We start from the raw sequence: 15,008 nt of genomic DNA, 5'->3' as shown, positions 1-15,008 counted from the left end.
CTTCGAAGCTGAAACACAGACCATGTTGGGTCTGGAAGGATATGAAAGAAAGACTGATTATCATATGTGTTTCATATCTTAATAGAAGATTGTATTCAATAAACTCAACTTTATCTCAGGTTAATGTGCACAATTCCTTCCCCACTCTTTACTTTGGTATGAAATATGAACTAACATGTTCCCAATCCCAAACAAAGTTCAAATAATGGAATTTTGAACAACTTGTAAATGCACGCATGTTGGAAGATGACATTCCTAAATACAGCACAGTTACTTACCGTAACAGGTGTTATCCAGGGACAGCAGGCAGATATTCTTTACGCATGGGTGACGTCACCGACGGAGCCTCGGTACGGACCTTTTTAACTAGAAAGTTCTAGTTGGCCGCACCGCGCATGCGCGAGTGCCTTCCCGCCCGACGGAGGAGTGCGTGGTCCCCAGTTAAGATAAGCCAGCTAAGAAGCCAACCCGGCGAGGCGGGTGGGACGTAAGAATATCTGCCTGCTGTCCCTGGATAACACCTGTTACGGTAAGTAACTGTGCTTTATCCCAGGACAAGCAGGCAGCATATTCTTTACGCATGGGTGACCTCCAAGCTAACAGAGGGGGAGGAGGGATGGTTGGCCATTAGGAAAATAAATTTTGTAACACAGATTGGCCGAAGTGTCCATCCCGTCTGGAGAAGGCATCCAGACAGTAGTGAGTAGTGAACGTGTGAACTGAGGACCAAGTGGCAGCCTTGCAGATTTCCTCGATGGGCGTGGAACGGAGGAAAGCCACAGAAGCAGCCATAGCTCTGACTCTGTGGGCCGTGACAGCATCTTCCAGTGAGAGACCAGCCCGAGCATAACAGAAGGCAATGCAGGCAGCAAGCCAGTTGGAAACGTCCGTTTAGAGACAGGACGGCCCAGATGGTTAGGATCGAAGGTCAGAAAGAGCTGAGGGGACGAGCGGTGAGCCCTGGTACGGTCAAGGTAGTATGCCAGGGCACGCTTACAATCCAGCGTGTGCAATGCCTGTTCCCCAGGATGAGAATGGGGTTTAGGGAAAAAGACAGGCAACACAATGGACTGGTTGAGGTGAAAAGCAGAGACCACTTTGGGAAGGAATTTAGGATGGGTACGCAGAACCACCTTGTCATGGTGAAAAACAGTGAACGGTGGATCGGTGACCAGTGCATGCATCTCACTAACCCTCCTGGCAGAGGTGATGGCAATGAGGAAAAGCACCTTCCATGTTAGAAGTTTGAGCGAAGTTGTGGCAAGAGGCTCAAAAGGGGGTTTCATGAGGGCTGATAAAACCACATTCAGGTCCCAGACGACAGGAGGAGGCTTCAGAGGTGGTTTGACATTGAAGAGGCCTCTCATGAACCGGGAAACCAGTGGATGAGCCGTGAGAGGTTTTCCGAGGATAGGCTCATGAAACGCAGTGATGGCACTGAGGTGGACTCTGATTGAGGTAGACTTGAGGCCAGCGTCGGACAGAGAGAGCAAATAGTCCAGTACAGTTTCCACCGCTAATGAGGTGGGATCGTGATGATGCAGTAGACACCAAGAGGAGAACCTGGTCCACTTCTGATGGTAACATTGGAGGGTGGCCGGTTTCCTGGAGGCATCCAAAATGCGACGGACAGGCTGAGACAGATTCTCTGGAGAGGTCAGCCCGAGAGAAACCAAGCTGTCAGGTGGAGCGAAGACAGATTGGGATGCAGCAGAGACTGACGTTGCTGCGTAAGTAGAGTAGGAAACACAGGAAGAGGAATGGGCTCCCTGGAGCTGAGCTGAAGCAGGAGGGAGAACCAGTGTTGGCGAGGCCACCGAGGGGCGATGAGAATCATGGTGGCCCTGTCCCTGCGGAGTTTGGCTAACGTCCGCAACATCTGAGGTAGTGGAGGAAAGGCATAGAGGAACCGATCCGTCCAGTCGAGCAGGAATGCATCAGGGGTCAGACGATGAGGAGAGAAGAGTCTGGAACAGAACTGGGGCAGCTGATGGTTGTGAGGCGCTGCAAAGAGGTCCACCTGCGGAGTGCCCCAGCGAGCAAAGAGTGTTGAAGGGTCCAGAGTCCACTCGTGAGGTTGAAGGATGCGGCTGAGATTGTCGGCCAGGGAGTTCTGTTCGCCCTGGATATAGACAGCCTTGAGGAAGAGATTGCGGGCCGTGGCCCAGGTCCAGATGCGGAGAGCCTCCTGACAAAGGAGGCGAGATCCGGTGCCGCCTTGTTTGTTTATGTAGTACATGGCGACTTGATTGTCTGTGCACAGGAGAAGAACCTGAGGGTAGAGAAGGTGCTAGAAGGCTTTAAGAGCATAGAACATGGCTCTGAGTTCTAGGAAATTGATGTGATGTTGACGCTCCTGAGGGGTCCAGAGTCCCTGGGTGCGTAGATCCCCTAGGTGAGCTCCCCACGCATAGGGGGAGGCATCCGTGGTTATGATTATGGAGTGAGGGGGTAGATGAAAGAGTAGACCCCTGGAAAGATTTGAGGAGTTCAACCACCATTGAAGAGATTTTTGAAGAGACAATGTCACAGAGATGGGATGAGAAAGAAGATCCGTGGTCTGCGACCATTGGTTGGCAAGAGTCCATTGAGGTGTCCTGAGGTGGAGCCGTGCCAGAGGAAGCACATGTACCGTGGAGGCCATGTGGCTCAGGAGGACCATTATCTGTCGGGCAGGAATGGAGTGATGAAGGAGCACCTGACGACAGAGGCGGAGCAGGGTCCGTTGACGATCGGAGGGGAGAAACGCCCTCATTAGTGTGGTGTCGAGCAACTGAAGTCGCTGTGTAGGAAGCAGATGCGACTTGGAGTAGTTGATCTCGAACCCCAGGAGATGGAGGAGCGAGATGGTGTGATGAGTGGCTTGTAGCACAAGCGGAGACGTAGGAGCTTTCACCAACCAATCGTCCAAGTAGGGGAACACCTGGAGGTTGTGCGACCTCAATAAGGCACTTGGTGAACACCCTGGGCGATGAAGCGAGGCCAAAAGGTAGCACTTTGTACTGATAGTGACGGTGCTGTATCTGAAACCGTAGGTAGCAACGTGAAGTCGGATTGATTGGGATGTGAGTGTAGGCCTCTTTGAGGTCCAGGGAACATAGCCAGTCGTGTTGAGAGAGAAGAGGGTACAGCGTGGCAAGGGAGAGCATTCTGAACTTCTCCTTGACCAGACACTTGTTGAGGTCCCTGAGATCGAGGATGGGACGAAGGTCTCCTGTCTTCTTGGGAACCAGGAAGTAGCGGGAGTAGAATCCCTGACCTCGTTGGGCCGGAGGCATCTCTTCGATGGCATTGAGAAGAAGGAGGGATTGAACCTCCCTCAGGAGGAGGGGGGGTTTGGGGGGAGTGAGAAGCAGACTCTACGGGAGGATTGTTTGGTGGAAGAGTCTGGAAGTTGAGAGAGTAGCCGTGGCGGATGATGTTGAGGACCCATTGGTCTGATGTGATGACCTCCCAACGGCTGAGGAAGATTTGTAGACGTTCTCCGATTGGTTGAGGAAGAGGCAACGAGGGAGGAAGACTGGCTATGCCCTGGAGAGAGGAGTCAAAAGGGCTGAGAGGGTTTCGAAGGAGGGAGAGGCTTGGCAGGTTGACTAGACTGAGAACGAGCCTGAGTGTGTTGATGTTGCTGACGGGGCCGCCGAGGTTGCTGTGAAGGCAGATTGAGGGGTCTGGCAGAGAACCTGCGCTGATACGAGGACTGTGGTCTGTAAGGGCGAGTAGGTGGGGCCTTTTTCTTAGGTTTAACAAGAGTGTCCCATCTGGTCTCATGGACCGAGAGCTTCTGGGTGGTTGAGTCTAGGGACTCCCCAAAAAGTTCATCCCCAAGACAGGGAGCGTTGGCTAGGCGGTCTTGGTGGTTGATGTCCAAATCAGATACCCTCAACCAAGCCAGGCGGCGCATGGCAACGGCCATGGCAGATGCACAGGAGGTGAGCTCAAAGGAATCATAAATAGAGCGCACCATAAATTTCCGCAGTTGAAGAAGGCTGGAAATTTGCTGCTGGAAGAGTGGAACTTTGCGTTCCGGCATGTATTTTTGAAGGGCGGACAGTTGTTGTACCAGATGTTTCATGTAAAATGAGAAATGAAATGTGTAATTGTTCGCCCTGTTGGCCAGCATTGAGTTTTGATAAAGGCGCTTGCCAAACTTGTCCATCGTCTTGCCTTCTCTGCCAGGAGGGGTGGAGGCATAAACACTGGAGCCCTGAGTTTTCTTCAAGGTAGACTCAACCAGGAGAGACTCATGAGGCAGCTGAGGTTTGTCAAAACCCGGGATCGGGATGACCCTGTAAAGGCTATCCAGCTTACGGGGGGCCCCGGGGATGGTGAGTGGGCTCTCCCAGTTTTTATAAAAAGTTTCCCGCAGTATGTCATGTAAGGGTAACTTGAGAAACTCCTTGGGAGGCTGTTCAAAATCCAAGGCCTCCAGAAAGGCCTGGGATTTTTGGGAGTCAGACTCTAGAGGGATAGAGAGAGCCGCTGACATCTCCCTGAGGAACCTTGAGAAGGAGGATTGCTCAGGCTTAGAAGTGGTATCGGGCACTGAGGGCTCCTCGTCCGATGACGATGCGTCCTCCTCGGTACCGGGAGGGGAGTCTTCCCATAAGTCCGGGTCCCTGACATCAGTGTGCGCATGTCGAGATATCGGGGTGGAAGGCTCAGTATGGTGGGTCTTAGACAGAGACTTGCCAGAGCGCACCGAGACATTACTGGGAGAGGAAGATCGGTGCTGGTCACGGTCCCGGGAAGAACGGTGCCGGTCTCGGTCCGGGGAGGACCGGTGCCCCGCCTGGTACCGAGGAGGATCGGCATCAGCGTGGGTATGACCTAAGGGTTGGCACGAAGGTGTTCAGCCGAAAGAATCGGCATGGAAGAGTTAAGGGGCACCGATGGGGTGGATACCAGTTGGACGGCACGAGGCTCGGGCCGGTCTGGTACCGAAAGGAGCGGTGCCAGGAGAGTCGGTAACAGGTGCTGGAGTTGTTGCTGCAGCTGTTCCTGTAATTTGTCTTGGAGGATGGTCGCGATGCGGTCATCCAGGGGTTGCACCGGAACCGCTTTTTTCTGCTTCGGTTCCTTAGGTGCCGCTCCACGCCCCGGCGAAGAGGAGGCCGATGACGAGGCACTCACCGAGATCGGGGCGGAGCGTTTCCGGGGTCGGCGTGAAGCCGGTAGGGCCGGTGTCGCCACTGTGGCCGGAGGGCGTTCAAGGGAGGTGGAAGGCTTCTTAGCCGGCTTACCTGGCGCCAGCGACGCCAATGAAGGATCGGGCGTCGTCGAAGTGGTGGGTGCCGATTTTGGCGGTACCGTAGTCGAGGGAATCGGCTCCATAGAGATGCGGTGCCGAAGAGGATGTTCTGCTGGATTTGTCGATTCTTCAGAGTACGTTTTTTAAGAGTGGCACAGCGGGTGCAGGAGTCCGCCCGATGCTCAGGACCCAAACACTGTAGGCACCAATTGTGTGGGTCAGTGAGGGAGATCGGGCGTGCACACCGCTGGCACTTCTTAAAACCCGGCTGCGGGGGCATGAATGGAAACACGGCCTCCGCAAAATCAAACCCGGAGGCCTGTATGGTGACAACAGGCCCCTCCGGGGCTGGATCGAAAACAAAGTTAAAAAAAATATATATATTTTTTTTTTTTAGGAATGAATTAAGAAAAAAACCCGAAAGGCAAAAGAGAAAAATAAGAGAAAAGCGCGAGCGGGAAGGCAAAAAGTTAGATTCAACGATCGTTGAAATACACGCGTTTTCTTCGCTCCGCGGAAACGAAGAAACTGGGGACCACGCACTCCTCCGTCGGGCGGGAAGGCACTCGCGCATGCGCGGTGCGGCCAACTAGAACTTTCTAGTTAAAAAGGTCCATACCGAGGCTCCGTTGGTGACGTCACCCATGCGTAAAGAATATGCTGCCTGCTTGTCCTGGGATAAACGATGTTACAGTAGTCCAAACCAGTTAACACAAGAGATTAAAGAATTAAACCTGGATTGGCCACTATTGGAAACAGGCGACTGGGCTAGATGGACCATTGGTCTGATCCAGTTTGACTATTCTTATGTTGTTATGGACATAACTCTGTTGTTATGTTGTTATGGACATCTCTAGTAGAGATGTAGTAAAGAAGATTAGTGAAGGCTTGACTTGTTAAATTATATTCAGAAAAGGGTGTTTTATTAAGAATTAGCAAGAGAGCTTGATAAAAAATTGACAGCACATCACCAGTTAGTTAATATTGGAGGTTGACCTTGCCTTAGGGAACTTATGCTATGCTGACATATGCCGATTATGTTGTGAGAGGATGAAGAGATGTCATAGAAAATGCATATCTATACTTACTTCACCATGCATGGCTCTCAGGTGGCCTGGGAAGCGGTTCATAAAGCCATTGGTAGTTCGGAAATAATGTAGACTGGATTTCTTAATAATTTCACTGTTGCTCCTTGATCCCACTCGTACTATTCCATGCCCTAAGAATGTATAAATTCCTGCAACACATATGAAAGTTTATGGAAAATATAAGAAAAAAACCCAGTAAGCTCAACTTTCAAGTAAATACTTTTGTTCATACAAAAAAAAAGGAATGATAGTTGTATGGTTACACTTGGTCACTTGAATTATTTGAAAGGTAAATATATATATCCACTATCTTTTGGTTTAAACTTAGGATCTTTTCTAAGCAGGAAAGTGAAAAACAGATGGAAGGAGCATATTTATCTCTCACAGTTAAGTGTTCTTCAGTGCACAGGAAATTCTAGCTCATGATATAAGGTTGGAAGGATATAAGCTCAAAACACTACATAAACTATTTCTTTAAAGAAAGGATTATGGTTGCATAGAGCAACTTCCCAGCGGAGGGAGAAGGGAAGAGGGAGAGACAAGGGAAAAGAGAACAACATTTAACACACACAGATGCAAGGCAACATCTGCATTAAAAAGAACATCCATGGGGGGCGTGGTGGTGCAGAGCACAGGGAAGACGTGTTCTCTCTGAGCTTCGAAGTTCTCCCTCCAAATCAGCCCTTTTAAACTAAATTCTATGAGCAGATTTACCCAAGCGCTTGACCACTGCTGCCCTCGGGTCTATGGACAAATTTGTACTCAAAAACAGCACTGATATGGCAACAAAAAGTGGCAGGAAGGAGCGGGAACGGCTAAAATTGGGCCCAGGGCCTGATGGCAAGACGGCGGGCCAGGCAGAAGCACCAGACCTCGTGGGTGAGGATATGGTATCACAGCTCACGGATGCTGTGGTTCTAGCTCTGGGTTCCCGGCTTGATAAAGTTCAGGAATCATTGGAGAGGCTCTCTGCTTCTGTGGCTGATTTTAACACACGAGTGACTGAGGTGGAACACCGTGTGGGCACCGCAGAGGACGCAATTACCCAGGTGCAGGAGGAGCTACGCCAGCTTAAAAGCACGGTGGTGAGTGCCACCGACAAACTGGACGATTTGGAGAACCGTTCAAGGTGCAATAATTTGCATCTGGTGGGTATCCCAGAAACCATTTCGGATGCGGATCTCCTGCCTGCCCTGGAGAAATGATTGGCTGAGGAATTACTGTATTTTCACGTAGATAACGCGCACCCGTGTAAAACGCGCACACGGGTCTAGCACGCGGAAAACACAAATTTATGTACAGAAATTTTTATATACCGCGCACACCCGTATACCGCGCATGCTGCCCGACTCTCCCGTCGCCGCCCGACTCTCCTTTCGCCCGCCCTGACTCTCCTCTGGCCACCCCGACTCTCCTTTCGCCCGCCCCGACTCTCCTCTCCCCCTTGAAGTCCTGTCCCCACCCTGAAAGCCTGATGCCCCCCCGACGTCCGATTCACCCCCCCGCAGGACCGCTCACACCCCCACCCTGAAATACCGCTCGCACACACTCCCACCCACACCCCCACCCTGAAGGACCGCTCGCACCCCCACAGCCTCCCGACCCCCCCCCCCATCATGTAGAAGCTCCTACCGGTGTCCTGCTGCTTTCTCTTGGCGGTCCCGGCCCTTCCGTGAGCCCTGCGCTGCTTCCTCTTCCAGCGGTTCGCTCTTTCTCTAACGTCAAGCCCTCTTGCCCCGCCGACTCCCCGACACGATCGGGGCAAGAGGGAGCTCAAGCCCACTTGCCCCAGCCAACCGCGGCATCCCCGACACGATCGGGGCAAGAGGGAGCTCAAGCCCTCTTGCCCCAGCCAACCGCGGCACCCCCGACACTATCGGGGCAAGAGGGAGCTCAAGCCCTCTTGCCCCCCCTGACACGATCGGGGCAAAAGGGAGCCCAAGCCCTCTTGCCCCGCCGACTCCCCAACTCCCCAACAGTATCAGGCCAGGAGGGAGCCCAAACCCTCCTGGCCATGGCAACCCCCTACCCCCACCCCGCACTACATTACGGGCAGGAGGGATCCCAGGCCCTCCTGCCCTCGACGCAAACCCCCCCTCCCCCCAACGACCGCCCCCCCCAAGAACCTCCGACCGCCCCCCCAGCCGACCCGCGAACCCCTAGCCGACCCCCACCCCCCTTCCCCGTACCTTTGTGTAGTTGGCCGGACAGACGGGAGCCAAACCCACCTGTCCGGCAGGCAGCCAACGACGGAATGAGGCTGGATTGGCCCATCCGTCCCAAAGCTCTGCCTACTGGTGGGGCCTAAGGCGCCTGGGCCAATCAGAATAGGCCCGGGAGCCTTAGGTCCCTCCTGGGGGCGGGGCCTGAGGCACATGGGCCCAACCCGACCCCAGTTTCAAAACCATCGTATCCTGCTTTTCCAAGATTACTCAGCACAGATGGCTGCTCTTCGACGAGGCTTTTTGCCAATCTGCACTGCCCTCACGGAGAAGAAGATTCGATTCACATTGCAATTCCCTGCTAAGCTCCGGGTTATCCACAATGGCACACCGGTGTTTGAAACATGTACGGCCGCCAGAACCCAGCTGACCACGTGGTTCCCTGACCTGATGCCGGGAGCTTGATCAGCCTTTTTGTCTCTGCGGAGGGTATGCACATTTGACTCGGAGACCCTGGAGAGTGAGGGAGACTTCTACTTGGGGGATCCGGTTTGGGACCTGGACTATGTTTACTTGTTCCAGTTTATGCAGGTTTGATGTGACATTTTTGTCTTGCTGCTGCTGCAGTGGTTTGCCTTCCTATTGACATTTTTATTTCTTTATTTCTGCTCCCCTGCTTGCATTGGCTATGTATCCTCTACACTGACACGGACTCAGTGGGGGTGGGGAACTGTTTTTTGATATATACTGTTCTATTTCAAACATTGTCTTTAATTTCTTTCCTTCTTGGAAGCTTGGGCTCTGTTTTTCAGGGGCTGTGAGGGGGGCTTCTGGCCACATGGAGTCCTTCTTGGTGTGGTGGTTTTTGGTCTGTTGGGGGGGTTGGGTGGGAGGGAGTGGGGAGTTCAGGAGGGGGGGGGGGAGGCTCCTGACCTGTGTGTATGTTGTTGATTCATGTGAGGAAGTGATGTGGAGACTGGGCTGCTGGGGGATGGGCTGGGACTCTCAGCAGCTGTTTTGTGCTCTTTTTCTCTTTTGGTATATCTGGTTCTTTTTTCTTTCTTATGCCTGTTAAGAAGGGTTTGTATCATGTATCTGGTATCAATTCTCCTATCAAGAGAACTAAGATCTTGCAGAGCCTAGCCAGACATCAGGCTGATGTAGCTGGACTGCAGGAGACTAAGCTCACTGAACGGGAACATGGTAAATTGTGTCAATCCTGGGTGGGGCAGTGTTACTCGGCCTCTTTCTCCAAAACTAGGGCTGGGGTGGAACTGTTGATCCGCAAATCGGTGTCTTTTACTGCATCTAGGGTCCTCTCAGATCCAGAGGGACACTATGTTATTGTCCAGGGTTCTCTTAATCAGCGCCCTGTAATTTTGATGTCCGTATACGCACCCAACAGTGCACAGTGGTCCTTTTATAGGACACTATTGGGGGTACTGCTGTCTGTATCACAAATCCATGAGTCTCAGAAAATATTTTTGGGGGATTTTAACTCTATACTAGATCCACTTCTGGATTCCTCTAAGGGATCAACTCCCACCTCTGGTAGGTCCGATAATGTGCTTGCCGCTTGGTTGGAGGCTTTGGATCTAGTGGATGTCTGGCGGACCCTACACCCAGGGGAGCGGGATTTCACTCATACGTCTAAAGTGCATAATTCCTCCTCTAGAATAGATTATATTTTCCTCTCGCGCTCCTCCTTTTATGCGGTTCATGCGGCTGAGATTGGAGTACTGGCTCTCTCGGACCATACCATGGTGTGGATAGACATCAGCTTCTCGGCTAGCGCCCTGGGGGGAGGGAAGCACTGGCGATTCCCGATAGCGCTTTATTTGGACCCGGACTTTAAATCTTACTTGGAGCAGCAGTGGCGGGACCATGTGGAATTTAATGGGGACCATGTGGATAATGGAACTTTGTTTTGGGAGGCTGCCAAGGCAGTGCTCCGAGAGGCTGTGATAGCTTACTGCGTGCGACGTAAGAAAATGCTAGCGGAAAAAATCTTGGTTCTTGAACGCAAGGTGCGGGATAGTAGACTTTTGGTCCTTCAGAATCCTACCCTGTCTTATAAACATGCTTTTCAGACGGCCCAGTCAGCACTCCATGCACTTCTTCATGAGAGAGCCCACAAATCCCTTTTCTATTATAAGTACCGACTACATCGTTTTGGTAATAGGCCAGGTAGAATGTTGGCCCAGATGACTAAGGCGCGACGAGGTGCCAATTTGATTACCTCGCTTAAAGATGATGGGGGAAGGTTGGTCACGGATCAGTCTCAGATGGAACAGCTATTTGTCACCTTTTATAGCTCTCTATATACTGCGGAAGTAGTAGGTCGGGAATCTCAGATTCGGGCATTTTTTGAATCTTTGCCTTACCAAAACTATCGGCGCCGGACTCGAAGGTCTTGGCTTCCCCTATAACCCGAGAAGAGGTGCTGGGTGTTCTCAAGCATCTACCTCTTTCTAAATCTCCAGGCCCGGACTGCTTTGGGGGGGAATTCTATCGTCTTCTTCAGGGGTATGTGGCTGATCCATTACGGGGCTACTTTGAAAGCGCGGCGGAGGTAGGGCAGTTTCCTCTTGGAGCGAATCAAGCGCTGATTACTGTATTGCCTAAACCGGGAAAAGACCCCTTGCTTGTGGGATCCTATAGACCTATCTCGCTTATTAATGTTGACCTAAAAATTTTAGCTCGGGTTCTGGCTAACCGTTTGACCCAGTTTGTTCCCTCTTTGGTGGGTGCAGATCAGGTAGGTTTTGTGCGAGGGCGATTAGCAGGTCATAATGTTAGGAAGCTCATCCTTGCTTTGGCCCATTGTGTTTCTCGGCAGCAACCAGCGCTGGCTATTAGTTTTGACTCCGAAAAAGCCTTTGATAGAGTAGAGTGGGCTTTTTTATTCCCCTTGTTGCGATATTATGGGTTGGAGGGGTTCTTTATGAGAGCTCTCGGGGCCCTTTATTCTCACCCAGTGGCGGCCGTATTGGTTAATGGGGTAGCTTCTCCGGACTTTGTGCTCCAGCGGGGCACTCGCCAGGGCTGCCCCTTGTCCCCTCTGCTTTATATATTGTTTTTGGAGCCTTTGTTGATTTCTCTTCGATGCCATCCTCAGATAGCTGGAGTAGAGCTGGGGAATTCCTCTTTGCGTTGCATGGCTTTTGCCGATATTATGGTAATGTTGACTGACCCGGTTTCAGGCCTCCCTAGATTATTGGAGATGTTTCACCGGTTTGGGGAAATCTCAGGCCTAAAACTCAATGTGTCTAAATCGGAGGCATCTCGCATGCATGGGCTGATTTCCCACTTCGGGAAGCACCACAGCAGGTACAATATCTGGGGGTTCTGATACCGTCATCCCTCACGCGACTCTATGAGATCAATGTGAAGCCCCTGCTCTGGAGCACGGTTGAGCTCCTCCGCTTGTGGGGTGATTTGCCGGTATCCCTTGTGGGGCGTATCTTTTTGTACAATATGATGATTGTCCCTCGGTGGCTTTATCTGTTTCAAACTCTTCCACTGTGGATGCAGACTGGGAACTTAGTTCTGTTGTATAGTGCTTTGAGGACTTTCTTGTGGCGTGGGCACCGGCCTCGGCTATCTCTTCGTATTTTGATGTTGCCTGAGTCGCAGGGGGATTTGGACTGCTAGACATTCGCGCCTATAATCTGGCATGTGGGACTAGATTGATTCGGGACTGGTGTATGGAGAGCTCCTCTTTTTTAATGTTTTCCGTGGACAGGGATTTTTTACACCCTATCTCTGGTTTGTTTTTGTTACATGCTCCAGCTGCCCAGTTGGACTCCGTCTACCGGGGACATGTCGTTTGGTCTTATATGAGACACATTTGGAAATTACTTTGTAAGCATCTGGGCATCAACTCTAACATAACTCCTCTTCTCCCACTGGTGGGTAATTTGCATTTTAAACCGGGCAGTGACAGCAAGGTGTTTAGGATTTGGCATGCATATGGAGTTCGTAGAATAGGGGATGCTCTCTCCTATGGGGGTGATCTCCTTTCCTCTGCCGAATTGGGGTCGCTGTATGGGCTGGATAGGGTGGACACTATCGGCTACTTCCAGCTCCGACATTATGTCCACAGCTTCTCTGGGGATTGGTTGAGTGGATCTGTGGCACAGGATCTTGGGAGGTGTTTGGCGTTGGGGGAGGACACGGCTCCACGTCTTCGCTATTATGTTGATGCTCTGGGGCCCCCCCCCCCCCCTACAGACCCGAACAGGCTGATTGATTGGCAGGGGCATGGAGTGCTGACTTGGGCTGCATAGTTCCGTTTGCATTGATCTCTCGCTGCTTTGTCCATTTGCGCACCATATCATGTAACATGTTACATAGGGAACAAGAATATAAATTCCTTCACAGAGCTTTTATCTCCCCTCACAGAGCACACCGGGCCAGTATTGCAGCTCATGCGGGGTGCCCCAAATGTCCCGTAAATCATAGAAACATAGAAACATAGAAAGATGACGGCAGAAAAGGGCCACAGCCCATCAAGTCTGCCCACTCTATTGACCCACCCCATTAAGTCTGAATGCTAATGACCTAGTTCCTTTACTCGACCCTCGTAGGGATCCCACGTGGATATCCCATTTATTCTTGAAGTCGAAATCCTGCTTCCCTGGGGCATATGTTTTGGGAGAGACCCTCTGTGCGAGCCTTTTGGCAGCATGTTTGGATCTTCTTGTCCTCCTTGGTTCATGGGCTCCCGAGCTGTAACCCCTGTGTAGCTCTTTTTTACCAGGAGGCGGAGCTTCATGGTTGCACTGTTGGGCAGCGGCAGTTGATTTCTAAGGCCCTTTTGCTGGCTAAGAAACCATTTTGACTTTTTGGCGAGAGCCACATGCCCCCTTTTTCTCTTGATGGCAGGGGTCTCTTTATGACTTAGATCTCTTGGAAAGACGGGCTGCGGGCACTCGGGATGAATGAAGGTGGTCTCGATTTCAGGATGTATGGGAGGAGTATTGGCTGTCCCTTCCTCATCGCGAGAGGAGTCTACTATTGAACTGTTAGCATCTACTGGGGTTTTCTGTCCTCTTCTGTACTCTCCCTCTTCAGACTCATTCTTACTTGGATTCTCTTATGGGGTTCATTTCTCTTTCTCTTTATTTTTTCCTCTTTTTCTTCCTTTTTTGAGCTAGTTTTCCTCCCCATTTTGTCTATTTTTTGTATTTCATATATATATTTCACAGGTCGGGAGTAGGGGTGGGTGAGGGGGTTGGGGGGAGGTTTGGATCCGGTTTTCTACGGTGTATTCTAATGTATGTTATAGTATTGGGGTGCTACGATATGTCCTGGGGGGGGTTTTCAGAGGGTTTTACATGGAAAATTGTATTGAGCACCTCTTGTTCCTGAGACATCTGATCTTGGTTGTGTTTATGACCTTTTCTCTGTATGCCCGGTAGGGCGATTTATTTTCTGGATTGATGGATGTCCCTTTACTCTGTTATGTTATGTGTGTACTGGTTTGCTCAATAAAGAAATATTATATATAAAAAAAAAAAAGAACATCCATTAAATAAACACAATCATATTAAAATACAACTGTGACATCTTGCACTTACTTAGTTTTGTAGATTACTTCAGGTAAAGATCTGATTTGCCTGGGAGGGGATGCCTGCCTTGGAGGTGTAGGCCTGCCTACCTGGGAGGTTGCCTGCCTGCCTGGGGGGGCTGCCTGGGAGGGGGAGGCCTGCCTACCTGCCCTGTCCTTACCTGCCTGCCAGCCACTAGGCCTGCCCTGTCCCTATTTGCCTGCCAGCCACTAGGTCTGCCTGCCTTGTGCCTTGTCCCAGCCTACCACTAGACCATCATAGGAGGGACAGGGTATAGAACCTGGCAGGGAGGGGGGACAGGGTGCAGAGCCCAGCAGGGAGAATTTGGTTCAGAATGTTGTTTTTCTTGTTTCCTCCTCTAAATCTAGGATGCATCTTATGGAGCGAAAAATACGGTACATAGTTTACCCAGAGTCTCTCTGATCTGCAAAAAGTCACCTGTCCTCCCACAATTGACCAACAAATTTCATTCCCTTTATTCGCCAAACAACTAACACTAATGCAGATGTATAACCAGCAGCATAGGCATTATTAGTCAAAGGAGCTATGAGCAAACACATGCTTGATTGCACCCCAAATCCTAACTGTACGTGCCAAGATAGGGGTCATCTTCCAAGCAGATTTACTGGGCTGGTAGTCAAACTTCCAGCTTAATACTTTTCTAGCTTCAGCCATCTTTCTCCCTACTTCCCACTCACAGTCATTGTTTTAAACATAAAATCCAGATAACTTAGTAAAACAACTTCAAACTGGGTGATGACAAACACTTTCCTCATTAGACATGTAACAAAAAAAAAAAAAAAGAAAGAAAGAAGAGTTTCAGCTTAAATTCTGGGCTTCTTATAAGAACATAGGAATTGCCATACTGGGACAGACCAAAGGTCTATCAAGCCCAATATCCTGTTTCCAACAGTGGCCAACCCAGGTCCCAAGT

The 15,008-nt window shown here is 50.8% G+C and overlaps 1 protein-coding gene across 4 annotated transcripts in view; it reads right to left on the bottom strand.

Annotated features, from left to right (window-relative positions):
- LOC117353586 (NFX1-type zinc finger-containing protein 1-like) overlaps positions 1-15,008 on the bottom strand; it is a 299,791-nt gene that overhangs the window by 165,669 nt on the left and 119,114 nt on the right. For all 4 annotated transcript variants that reach the window (XM_033929706.1, XM_033929708.1, XM_033929705.1 and 1 more), the window contains one exon: positions 6,340-6,488. In XM_033929706.1, the coding sequence (XP_033785597.1) occupies positions 6,340-6,488 (149 nt within the window). The remainder of the gene's footprint in view (positions 1-6,339; positions 6,489-15,008) is intronic.

The sequence above is a fragment of the Geotrypetes seraphini genome, chromosome 2 (assembly GCF_902459505.1).
Source record: "Geotrypetes seraphini chromosome 2, aGeoSer1.1, whole genome shotgun sequence".
In the NCBI taxonomy this organism is placed as follows: domain Eukaryota; kingdom Metazoa; phylum Chordata; class Amphibia; order Gymnophiona; family Dermophiidae; genus Geotrypetes; species Geotrypetes seraphini.
This window is presented reverse-complemented; position numbering and strand designations above follow the sequence as displayed.